Raw genomic sequence first — 12,527 nt, forward strand, 5'->3', positions numbered from 1 at the left:
TTACTGTACAACGCGAGTCTCCAGAGTTTAGCCCAGGTTTAATTCAAAGGTACTGCACTAATGCTGCTTTAATGGCCACGCCATTCTCACATATTCTCAGTCAAAGAAAATTTCAAATGAGGATTCAAACTAAGGGCTGCTGCTTGAAAGGTTGCGGAGTTTGCGTGTGTGCGTCAATGTCTCACTCTTAAGTGTGCTCGTGTGCCTGAGTGCGTGCAGGGGTATATTTTTGTTCAGTACATGTGAATGACCCTTTTTTCAAATGCATGCATGTACACATGGAGAACACTGTACGGGTGCAATGTTTGCGTTTGTTGGTTGGTTGGTTGGTTGGTGTCCTAAAAACACACAGTGACACTTACTCTTATAGCTGGAGTGCGTCCCTTCGGCTGCGTGCACTACCGCGGCGCTGCTGAAAGAGAATGGGAGACAGGCTGGGCCTCTCTGGAGACCCAACCCTAATAATTAACACAGTGCACTGGCAGGCAGCCCCAGTCAGATCAAAAATAAAAGGGTGGGCTGAACTAAAAAAAACAAAACAACAACTCTTCATTCAGCGAGTATCCGTGCTGCGTGAATAACCCTCCACAGATCCACTGTGATCAGGCATTGTTCTTTGATGATGTCTTTTTACAGACGGAAGGCTCTGTCCACCAGTCTCTTAGCCTTATTAGTGTGCATTCGCTGAATAGCCGTGTGATGTTCCCGCAGGAATCCACTGTGATAACGTGTGCCCACAAGGCTTCTGGGGACCCAACTGTTCAGTCAGCTGTTCCTGTCAGAACGGAGGATCCTGCTCTCCAGAAGACGGTACATGTGTGTGCGCACCTGGCTACAGGGGGACGTCCTGCAAAAGAAGTGAGACATTTCTTTCTCTTTTTTTTCACCCCAAGTAACCTCTCTGGGCGCACGCTTTAGGACGCCACAACTCCGGCCCAGTACTGACCTTGCTTTGATCTTTGCACAATTGTTGAAGGGTGATCCCGCTGAGGAGGAGCACTTGGTTGTCGGTCATAGCTACTTGAATGTAAACGCTTCATCACTGCTATCCCTTAATCACAGTGTCTACCCATACACACACACACACACACACACACACTCACCCTGCTGTCCTGTCCTCAACAACCAAGGCACAGTGGGAGACTCACATTCCTCGTCCGAGGCTCATCAGAGGGCGGGCTCACTGGGAGTGCTGGCTGTGCTTTGCGAATGGGGTCTGTCTGGGGTCGCTCTCAAGTGATGAGCTCACTGATTGGGAGTGATATTCACAGTCACAAACCTGTAAACATCAATTTGAGTGGAACGTAAAACAATCTCTCCGAACCTCTCTCTCTCTCTCTCTCTCTCCTTTTCTCTCCCCCTACCTTTCGTGTGTGTGTGTGTGTGTGTGTGGGACGAAGTTATTACTCCTCCAAATTCATTGTTTACACAGATAATGTTCTCATCAGGTGAAAACCTCATAACTGCAGTTTTGCTGGTTTTCCCGTTGAGACCTAAATTGGAGGATTACATGTTCCTCCAGATGATGGAGGTGTAGCTCACCAGATGCTTTACGTCAAATCCAAACCCCAGGGGTAAAGTTGACATTGCACGGTTGGGAAACAGCCGAGGCTCAGTATGTTAATTCTAAAAGGGTTTTTTTTACTGTAGAAAGAATGGACTTGGAACGGAATAGAAACAAAAAAAAAATGTCACCAAAGTTAAGTGAAAATATGTTGGTTTGAGTAAAATGTTAGTATAATCACCCTTACACCTTCATCCCATTTGAAAATTTCGTTGGTGGCCCACATTCAAAATCTGCATTAACACACAGTTGTGTGTCTTATAGACGATCAAAACTCAACTACTTTACTATTCACTCTGTGGAAGCAGATGAAATGGGAGGGATCAAAATAAAGACTTTTTCTGCTTTGTCCCCCACCGTCGGCCGTCTCCTCCCGTCTCTTCTGCTTTCATTCTTGCGGTCTTGATTTTCTGTGCGCCCTTGATCACTCTTGTCGTGCCCCTTTTCATACGACATACTGTACATAGCCCTTCGTCCCTCTAACGCTGTCCGTTCCCTCTGCTCTCCTGCTGCGCTGTGCCGTCCGCAGCCTGCTCTCCGGGGTTCTACGGGCATCGCTGCAGCCAGTCGTGTCCGCAGTGCGTGCACAGCACCGGGCCGTGCCATCACGTCACGGGCCACTGTGAGTGCCTGTCCGGCTACTCTGGGTCTCTGTGCAACCAAGGCGAGTAGCCCCCTCCGTGCCTTTGACCTTTTTCCTGCTGTTTCACTTACCGTCAAATTCATTCACGGTTGATGTTTGCGTCGTCGCTACTAGTAAGGTAGAAAGTTCATTTGTATTTATGAAAATGTCTGGCATTCGGTCTAGACAGTGTATTAAAAAGGGTCAGGGGCTAACGTTGATTATAACAAAAAGTAATAGTAAAAATGATACGTCATAGGTTACTATGTCCACAATAGTTTATATCCCAAAAAGTTCTTCATGTCATTCTTTGAGGACACTAGCTGGGCTCAGTGGCTCTAACAACTCCAAATGGACGACCTGCCGTCCCTCCCAATGGCCTCTTAACCTTGGAACGTTGAATAATGGTTACCAACAGGCTGCTGAATATTGCTGACTAGGAATTATATTACTTGAGACAAGGAACATGTGAAGTAAAGGCTGCTGTGCCCTTTGCCTCCTTCTTCAAAGAAAACTGCGTGCAAATTGCTTTTCTTGGACACAAACAGCCAAAGAAACAACATGTGCCGACAAGATGTCTTCTTGTTGAGGGTAACTGCAAGGCAAACGTGGTACAAGAAGTATTGCCTCAGCGATCTTGTTTTAATCACAGACGATCTCGTCGACAGAAAACATCTTTACAGTTCATTATTTTAGCCACCGATGTGTTTGTTGAAGATTTTGCAATTTTGAATATCGCAAATACATTATCATAAATGTGTTTATGATACACAAAAAAGTTTTTTTTGTGATGATGTAACCATTAGCCTTGTATGTATTAAAGCCAAGTACATTTTTAGTAGCATTAATAAAAATATCAAGGCATGGAATACAATACAAAACGTGAAATCCTTCGGTTTCAAGTATCATCTATTCAAAAGCAAATACGTTAACCGTTTGTCTAATATCGACTCGTCTGCTGCTTTATGTGAGCGACGGTATTTGTTGCGTCGATGCATCGTTATCTGTTCTCCATCACGCAGTGAGAAATGACACCTAAAGGTAGCGTCGATTTTATTTTAATGAAAAGACCTTTTTTTCCCCTCATAGATTACAGAAAGGCAAAGGGTAACTTTGGAATTCTCTGTCATGGCTTTAAACAATGTCTTACAAATAAAAGTTTAATAGGTTAGCTGAAAGGGAGAGAAAAAGAAAAAAAGAAACTGAGCCCTAATTTGTCTGGACTGTAATTACTGGTGAGAAGGCGCGAAGCCACGAGGGACGGAGGTGACCAACAAACGCGCACATCCCGCTTGCCTCCTCGCTCGCCCTCTGTCCAGCGGACAAAGTCCCGGACTAATGAAGCTCTCCCAGCGTGTTGAGGATTGAATCCCAGAAGCGGCAGTATGGGGGAGCCAACCTCGTGGCCTAATGACAACCTGCTTGAAGGAGCTTGAAAGAGCTCTGAAGAAGAGGGGAAAGACCGTTGAAATGTAATCATTAAAATCACCCCACATTAAAATGAGTTAGACCCATTTCTTTCACAGCCAGCCACCTTATCTGATATTTCTAACGCTGGACTATTCTCTTTATGTGAGACCTTTGATGTATCTGCTGGTGCTGCAGCTGTCTGGTCCTGACAGTTAGAGACACCTTGGTACAATTTGTCTCACGGGCCAACAAGAAAACACAATGGAGGCTTCATTGGAAATTAGATCTTTTATTGAAGAGCGCCAGGGAGCATTGAAATATTAATTTCATTAAAAATGTATACAGTGGTCTGTGTACATGGTCTATTTTAATTCTGTGGCACATCACTCATCCCACTCTAGTGAGTGTAAATGGGGCAGTTGTGCCGCTGGAGGCCGTGACTGACTCCTCCTTCTGTTTAAGCAGTTCACCTCACTTCATGTCCACTCAAATAAAACAGCATTATCCATTAGAGGAATGTGTTTACGCAACCTTTGGCAGAATGAGTTTGATGTCATAATAATAACCGACTTGCAGGTAATGCGTGCTATGCAGATGAGGTGTTGTTTTGTGAAGTGTTTTTTTTTTGCGTTTGTGTTTTTAAGTCTGTCCGAGTGGCAGGTATGGGAGGGTCTGCGCTGAGATCTGCCTCTGTACCAACAACGGCACCTGCAACCCCATCGATGGCTCCTGCCAATGCTTCCCTGGATGGATAGGGGAGGATTGCTCTCACGGTGTGACTTATGTGCCTCATCCGCTGCTTTTCTCACATTCTTCCCCTGTTATAGTGTGACTCCAATCCTAATTTCTCCCTCACATATGCCGTTATACACATTCATCATTTTCATGAACCTATATGTTCCAACTACCACCCTCATCCCCAGATTACTTAAAACTGATAGCTTGTTTAAGTCATTGTTACGATACATTAGGCTCGTTGATTAGTGCCGTGGGCCGAAGATCATTAGCAGAGCTCTGAGCACATGATGTCATGTGTGTGATTTTTATTGCAATAACTAGTTAAAGAAACCACGGAAAGGTGCTATCAGATGAATGTGACATTGCTCGTCGTCTCCTTGTCTGGACTCGATGCAGCGGTTTCCCCAATTCCAAGAACAACGCCTCTCGTGGGCGACAACGTGGTCTTCAACGCACGTGTGCAAATATTTGGGCATTTCCTCAGAAGGTTCCGTGTTGTGTGGTTCATGTACGCATAGTAGAGTGCGTGAGGCCATAGAGTTGGTGTGGGAGGGTGCGTGCGTGCGTGACCGTGAGCTTGACTGTCTCTCTGGCGTCTGCAGCCTGTTCGTCTGGGCACTGGGGCCCCGATTGTCTCAACTCGTGTAACTGTCACAACGGAGCCCAGTGCAGCGTCCACGATGGAGAGTGCAGGTGCAGCCCCGGCTGGACCGGACTCTACTGCACACAGCGTGAGTCTCGCCCGCCCGGCTGACAGACACACAGTGGCATCTACTGGCAGTCAAGCAGGACTGCAGTAGATGACATGTGAGAATCATTTCTTTGGAGACAAACTGGGCAACTAAGTGATTTTTATTTGCATTTTTTTTATGGGGGAGCACACCATCAAAATAACATTAATGGTCACTTCATTAATTTGCTAATTATACATTCAAGTAATTCACCAATGGCTAGTGCATATCATCTACATGAGTCAACTGAATTACATTATCCATCAGCCCAAGGGTCTGTTTATTGTGGTGTCACGCTCCATCACTTGTGCAGGGAAATGTCTTTTTTTTTCCTTATTCGCTCTGATAGATTTTTACTATTTCCATTTGTCTCGTTCTATATTTCCAGCTTGACGTTACGTTAACCAGACATTCTGCTGAAGCAGGAAATGGTTGATTTCATTCACTTTATTGAGGAGGCTGCGGGCGCATTGTATAGTATTGATTTCCGTGTCTTCCTGTAATATGACCTTGACTCTTTACATTGTCTCCCTTTGTTTTCCCCACCCCAACATTTTACACGTCTCTGTCCCAGGCTGTCCTTCGGGGTTCTACGGCAGGGACTGCTCGGAAGTCTGCCGATGCCAAAACGGCGCGGACTGCGACCACGTTACTGGCCAGTGCGCCTGCCGGACGGGCTTCATTGGGACGAGCTGTGAGCAGAGTTGAGTTGGCCCAGCGCATTGAGGATAATTACCTTTTATGTTTTTTGTGTGTGTGTTTCTGTGCGTGTTCTATGTACTCTTTGGCTGCCGCTCTGAGTGCTTTAATTTTGACGGATGTAGTAATGCACCTCTCTCGCACGCAGAGTGTTCTGCTGGTGCATTCGGGTACGGTTGCCAGCAGCTGTGTGAGTGCCTGAACAATGCCACCTGTGACTACGTGACTGGAACGTGCTACTGCAGCCCCGGATACAAAGGCATCCGTTGTGACCAAGGTGGGAGATGATCGAGACGGTGGAGGCTCTCCGCTGTGTTGCCACTCAATTAGTGGTTTGTGCACTCAGCGTTTTAACGTCCTGTGTTTTCTCTGTAGCAGCTCTTATGATGGAGGAGCTGAACCCGTACACCAAGATTAGCCCAGCAAGAGGCTCGGAGCGGCAGTCTGCAGGAGCCGTGATGGGCATCATCTTTCTACTCCTCATCATCATGGCCATGCTCAGCCTGTTTGTGTGGTACAGACAGAGGCAGAGGGACAAAGGCCACGAGATCCAGCCCAGTGTGTCCTACACACAAGCGATGCACATCACCAACACAGACTATTCCCTGTCTGGTAAGACACCATTTACACCTATACTACTTGCTCACTAGGGACATGATGCTGCATGCTGAGATGTGGAGTAGAAGTATTGGGCAATTAATCAAGGTTTTATTTGACATTGTATCTACTCTATTAATCAATAAAAGAATAAGCAGTTTCATCAATAAAATGCAAATGTGTTACGAAGCTGATTCTACAAACTGAATTTGTCCATCAACTAGACCGTACATCTGATTAACCTTGATTTGTTTTAAATGTACTTACAATTTAAAGGGCCGGTATGCTTAACTCAAGTGTCTTCAAAGTCTGATGGTTGACCATATCATTATATCATAATAGAAATAACAAAATTGGCAAATTAAGTCACCAGCAGCAACATATGATGCACGGCATGAAAAGGAATCCGGCACTTTTCAGAGTGAGTGCTGATGACTTTCTTTGCCGAATGTGAAATCTCCATGCGCGTCCGTATTTGAACGTTTTCAAAGCTCTCCGTCGTTGTTTAAACCCTCAGATTGTGGCAGCACTGTAGCGATGAGGACCAACGCTGCCGAGGTCAATCCCAACCAGGGCAGCGGTGGCCCGTGCTTCTCCAACCCCAGTTACCACACTGTGGCCCAGTGTAACGTTGTCTCAACCATCTCCAGCAACCTGGATGGCACGCTGACCCTCAAAGTATGCCGACTCTCCGCGCGCGTTAACATGTCATTTATTCATGCCACAGTACACAACGCAACACAAAACTGTGCTCTTTCTCTCAGTCAAGCACCCTGAAAAGTCGAAACGGCGCCGAATGGAGAGCCTACTGCAACCTCAATGACCTCGGTGAGTTCACCTCTCTCACTGAATATGATGCTACAGCCTGAATGCTTTGTAGGATCCTTGGTTCAAGGGCAAAGACCCACGCGTCGTCATCACAAACCTCACAGAGGACCCAGCGAGGACAGAGCCGCCCTGCTGTGAATGAAGATGAACCAGGGGTTTCTTGTTAGACATAACCTTTGCTCTGATTTTGATAAGATATGCGGGTGGGGCAGAGAAGCAGTGGAGAGGAGGTGAATCGGGTTCACTGTGGGCTCATTAGTCCGCTTTCACTTCCCCGAGAGGCACGTTTCTCAATGATGGCTTACGCTGGGTCAGATACTACACTCCTTGGTTGTAAATGATAGAAAATTGAAGTGTCACAAAAAAATCTAGCCCTGTTTCAGAAACCCATATTTTGTCCTTAACATTGACATTTCATAAATGGTTAATAACACTATAAAACCTATAACTCCTCTCTATCTGTGGGTATGAGGACTGGTGTATCAACAGATAATGAATGACAACATAGTAAAACACAGTTGTAATAATATAAAAGGAAACATGCTGTGCATTTAATGAACTCATTAAGTTGCCCATCTGTGTTACTATTGTGTACCCATGCTAAAAGAGTTACTGAGGTTATATGATCAATATATAGATCATGGAAATTTTGTAGTTACATTACGTTACATTACATGTCATTTAGCTGACACTTTTATCCAAAGCAACTTATAATAAGTGCATTCAACCATAAGGACACAAACTCAGAAGAGCAAGAAACAAGAAAGTGCAATTTCCTCAAATAAGCCAATTTCCAATTTGCTATAGATAAGTGGCGTTATAAGTACAATCTAAGTGCTACAATTTGTTAGTCTTTTATTCGAGGCAGACATTGTGGTAGTCGTGGTGCAAACGGAAGGAGATTATAAATACTGCGCTATCTTATGCTAATCTTGTGTACTCATTTCGGGCTTGTTGTTGCTGAGCGTTCTGCAAAAATCATTTTTTGTAATGCCCGACTAAAAAGTCTGATATCTCAATGTGAACATTTTCATTTTGGGTCAAAGCAGACGGAAGATGAATCATAATGACAGGTTCCTTTTAAAATAAAAAAAACCTCTTTGATGTTCCTCTCAGCTGCACTTAAGTAATGGACTGATGTAGCCTTAACAGGCTTGTCCTCTCTTCATGATGTGTTGTTGTTTGGCAAGTATCCCATTATGACCACCGTTGATTATATAAGCTTGTAAGCCCGGGGGAATTATTCCGTTCATTCACGTTCCTCGTATTCTTCCAAATAAAGTTGAACATTTTTTATGAAGTATTGCATGTCAACACTCTCGCATTAGGGGGGTGAATTCAAACGTTGTGTTTGACTGTTATGTTTGGACATTTGCTTCAGATGTTCAGGGGGAGACACAGAGATGCTCCAAACCAGGTAACTCATGCATTTTAGTAAGTGTGTGTGTGTGTGTGTGTGTTTGTCACATACTGCGTGTGGAATCCTGTTAAGCTTCACCAGCACCAATATAACAAAATCCTTCAATGCTCAACATCCCATGTATCAATTTCCCAATTTGGTTTCTACCCCCCCAGAGATTCTCTGATCCCAAATACCACACCCTCATATTCTTCATGATTTATGTGAAAACTCTCTTCACTTTGGACAAGATCATTGGTTTTTATTCCAGCGGTTATTGCGCTCCATGGCTCAGTGCCCAATAAGTCATTTTGTCTCCCACATTGCGCAGTCTGTGGTGAATGTGGGTGACCCAGGGGTGTGGAGAGTGGTCTGAAGGAGCTATGCTGCTGTCTAATGAGGCCTCTTATCAGACTGATGAGACTGTTATGGATGAGATGAGCCTTCAACTCTCTCCCCTTTGTACTCTGATTACTATATACCACCATTGGTCACTTGCCAGTGACAAAAGATGTACAACTTCTTCAGAACGGCAACGGCAGTCGCTGCCATTCACTGGGCCGCAGACTCTACATTTCAGTGGTGATATCAGAGTCCGACATTAATACCACTCCAATAAGTCAGTGGCAATCCATTTGTGGTTTTTGATGCTGAATATGTCCTTGTCTCGCGGCTACTGCAGATTACGTCAAGAGCTCCATGTGTGGCAAAAGCTCCCTGAATAGTGAGAATCCATACGCCACCATTAGAGAGCCACCAGGCTTGGCTGCCAAGCACACAGAGAGCAGCTATGTGGAGATGAAGTCCCCCTCCCACCGTGAGGTGCCCTTTGGAGGCACTGCAACCCTCCTGGGCATTGTGAGCAGGAATGTCTATGATGCTGGTGAGTGTGTGTGTGTGTGTGTGTGTGTGTGTGTGTGTGTGTGTGTGTGTGTGTGTGTGTGTGTGTGTGTGTGGAGCTCAGCAGGATCCTGCAGCTTATAGCCTCTCCGGTCACGTCCCCTGCTGTGATGCTGTGCAGACTTTTGTAAACCTTGAGAAGAGGAAATGTAAATTGCATGAACCTCTCTTCTCTGATCCTCATCCTGTGCGTGCCGCTCCTCAGTGTTTCTTACGTGCTTCTCCGACTTGTTTCCTTCCTTCTGTCCTAAACTACCACAGAAGCGACGGTGAGCGTCCTGCAGGGACCCAACGGGATGGCCACCGGCTTCTCCCAGAGCCCCTATGACCTCCCCCGTAGCAGCCACATCCCCGGCCACTATGACATACTGCCAATGCGCCACAGCCCCACGCACACCCCCCCACCGCCCCCGGAGAGCCCCAGCTCCCTCCTCTAGAAGGCCAACCCTCCGTCGGACTCTGAAAGGGTGCCGGCATCCGGGCGACGTTCAGCCAACATCACACCAACGGCCAACCTACTCTTTGGCTCCCTGCAGCCTGTGGCACTGAAGGGGGGGGGGGGGGGGGGAGGAAAGTGTCACACACACCAGCGACCATTCGACCGTTTTATTTTCTTATTGAACTGATCATTCAAACTGCCGCCCGGCGTCTTTATGGACCTCCTGAAGGGGAACATAATAGTTCCAAACAGTGCTAAGGGCAGCAGACATGGATTGGGCGGACAGATTATTTAGAGGGAGAGAGCTGTGCTCACGCTCTTTTTAAGCCCATGATGTAGGTTTACTGTTGTGGAGCAGCCGAGTGTTTATAACGTCCCATAAACGGAAGTGATTTGCTCCGCAGGGAGAAAGGAATAGCAACCTTGACCATTTCAAAGCAGGCGAAGATTTACTACATACAGACATCAGAGTGTCTGAGTTTGTGCAGCAGCTGCAGATCACAACACGGCTGACATGAAGATAGTATGATTATTTCCTCCGAGGTATACAAACGTTCAGTCAATTAGTAGATAACTCTCTGTTCTAAATGTTAACCATGGAAACCCGACTGAGAGTCATCCAACTCTGATAAAGCATGGATAAATTGTAAATTATTGTAATGCTCTTTTTATTCTCTGTTATCCAGTAATGATCACACATTTAAAATGAAGGCATACCATTGTGTGTGTGTAACTCAAGAGCTTCTTTTAAGTTGCAGTGTAATTAGGGCCTGATGTTTCCAGAGATGCATTCAGGGCACCAGTGTTTAAGCATAATGCCGTTAGACACACGAGTACAATAGTTTGGATTTTCTCTCCACACTCATGACGGTATCAGATAATGTGTTGTTTTTCTTAAGTACTTTTATTACAAATGTCTTAGTTTACATTTTTTAATTATTGGGTATTAAGGTGGGATTACTTTGATATTACTTTTATGTTTTGTATTCATACAACTAATGGCTTTATTTATGAATTTATATTAGTAGGGTGACTTTTTATCAATGTGACACTAGAATTTAAAAAAGATGAGCATGACCAGATAATAGATACCCACTGATGTAGATAACACACAATTTATCTTCTTGTGAGATGATCAGTGTCATTTTGTGTGTGTTTTTGAAGTTACTTAAAATGTGCATTCTCTTTCTGTCAAATTGTAAATTAAAAATAAGATTTCATCTGACCCTGAAGTCTAGACCCACAAAGTATTTACGAACCACACAGTATGTAAAAAGTTAATTTCTTAAATATTTGATGTTTTTATCAGGCAAATTAAATTATTCCTTAATTGAACTGAATTTATTCATTCACTATGTGAATTCCATTTCACCCTCTTTAGGAGCAATAACATGTTGACAACGGTGCCCAGACAGTGATTCATTAGTAATGGACAGTATGACATCTTTGACCAGTGTGGTGACAGTAGATCATATTTTACGTGTTGCTGTCATACCAATGCTGCTTGTTGTTTTGGCACATAAGTTAAATTAAAAGCCTATTCTGTCATGAGAAGCTTGTTATCAGGTTACTACAGAAGATTCATTTACATCTTGTGTCAGCTGTTACACTGGATACGTCTCTTTTCGGTTGTTGCTGAAAAAATTTCAAAACATTATTGCAAATGAATGTTGAAAATTCTCACGAATGAAAAATTCCACCCTCACAGATAAGAAATATTACTAATATCTTTACTTTGTGCCAAAATCATAGCCTCCTTTCTCACTTTGATTAATGAATATGGACATTTTGTCTCTCATGATAAATAAGCTTTTCAAAGAGGTGATCACTCATTAATTGTAGGTTTCACAGTTCTGTGTAACTTGTAATTTAAACATTATTGTGTTATTTGTCCCAGATGTCTTCTTCTTCTTAACCTGATGATATGATACATCTATTTGCTATCTAACATTAGGGTGGAGTAAGTTCTTCCTGAGCAGAGAATAGTCTCTTTGTCTGCGTGTTGTTTTCCGACATCTTCGTTTTTTGTTGACATCGCTGGGCCGGCACCATGTGCTTTTAGTGCACGTGGGTGCACGTGAGCGCGCCCCTCTGTCCAGCTCCAGTCCGTCACACAGCACTGCTCTCCTTCAGTGGTTACAACCGATCACGCATCCCTGGCTGTCCACTGTGTTGCTGAAACGTGGCACCAACACTCGGCTTCCCTGTAATGTGAATAATGTTGTTTGCGCTGCTGGCTGCGAGCCGCTGACTCAGCTGTCGTCATGTTGAGAGCCAGCAGATTTGCTCCAAATGTTGCTGTTTGCACATAGTAAAGGTCTGAATGCTGAACTTTTACTTGCATTGCAGTGTTTCTACACTGGTAGAGCTACTTTTACTTAATGGCTCTGAATAGGCATCGCTGCCAGTCCTGCATCAGTTCTGAATTCAACTGTTTTTTTTTGCATAATTCACCTTAAGCAAACGGCTATGAATGAAGGTTTCAAGCCAGTTTCATCTCTGACCTGCAGCCTACATCACTGACGCAAGGTGAGTAGTGAAACCATTGGAAGGAGGCAAAGACAGGATTTTCATTTCCTGTCAAGCTGGTGTGCAAGAGA

The 12,527-nt window shown here is 44.6% G+C and overlaps 1 protein-coding gene across 5 annotated transcripts in view; it reads left to right on the forward strand.

Moving 5' to 3' along the window:
* Window positions 1–11,476, forward strand: part of megf11 (multiple EGF-like-domains 11) — a 60,146-nt gene extending 48,670 nt beyond the window's left edge. For 2 of the 5 annotated variants that reach the window (XM_040163452.2, XM_078083431.1), the window contains exons 15-26: window positions 712–858; window positions 2,094–2,228; window positions 4,241–4,369; window positions 4,937–5,065; window positions 5,640–5,768; window positions 5,913–6,041; window positions 6,140–6,376; window positions 6,879–7,039; window positions 7,126–7,189; window positions 8,571–8,606; window positions 9,271–9,471; window positions 9,750–11,476. In XM_040163452.2, the coding sequence (XP_040019386.2) occupies window positions 712–858; window positions 2,094–2,228; window positions 4,241–4,369; window positions 4,937–5,065; window positions 5,640–5,768; window positions 5,913–6,041; window positions 6,140–6,376; window positions 6,879–7,039; window positions 7,126–7,189; window positions 8,571–8,606; window positions 9,271–9,471; window positions 9,750–9,925 (1,673 nt within the window). In that variant the 3' untranslated portion in view covers window positions 9,926–11,476. The remainder of the gene's footprint in view (window positions 1–711; window positions 859–2,093; window positions 2,229–4,240; window positions 4,370–4,936; window positions 5,066–5,639; window positions 5,769–5,912; window positions 6,042–6,139; window positions 6,377–6,878; window positions 7,040–7,125; window positions 7,190–8,570; window positions 8,607–9,270; window positions 9,472–9,749) is intronic. The other 3 variants (XM_078083432.1, XM_078083434.1, XM_078083433.1) reach the window with 3 other exon arrangements.
* Window positions 11,477–12,527: the final 1,051 nt, after the last annotated feature.

Source organism: Gasterosteus aculeatus, chromosome X, assembly GCF_964276395.1.
Source record: "Gasterosteus aculeatus chromosome X, fGasAcu3.hap1.1, whole genome shotgun sequence".
NCBI classification, from domain to species: Eukaryota; Metazoa; Chordata; class Actinopteri; order Perciformes; family Gasterosteidae; genus Gasterosteus; species Gasterosteus aculeatus.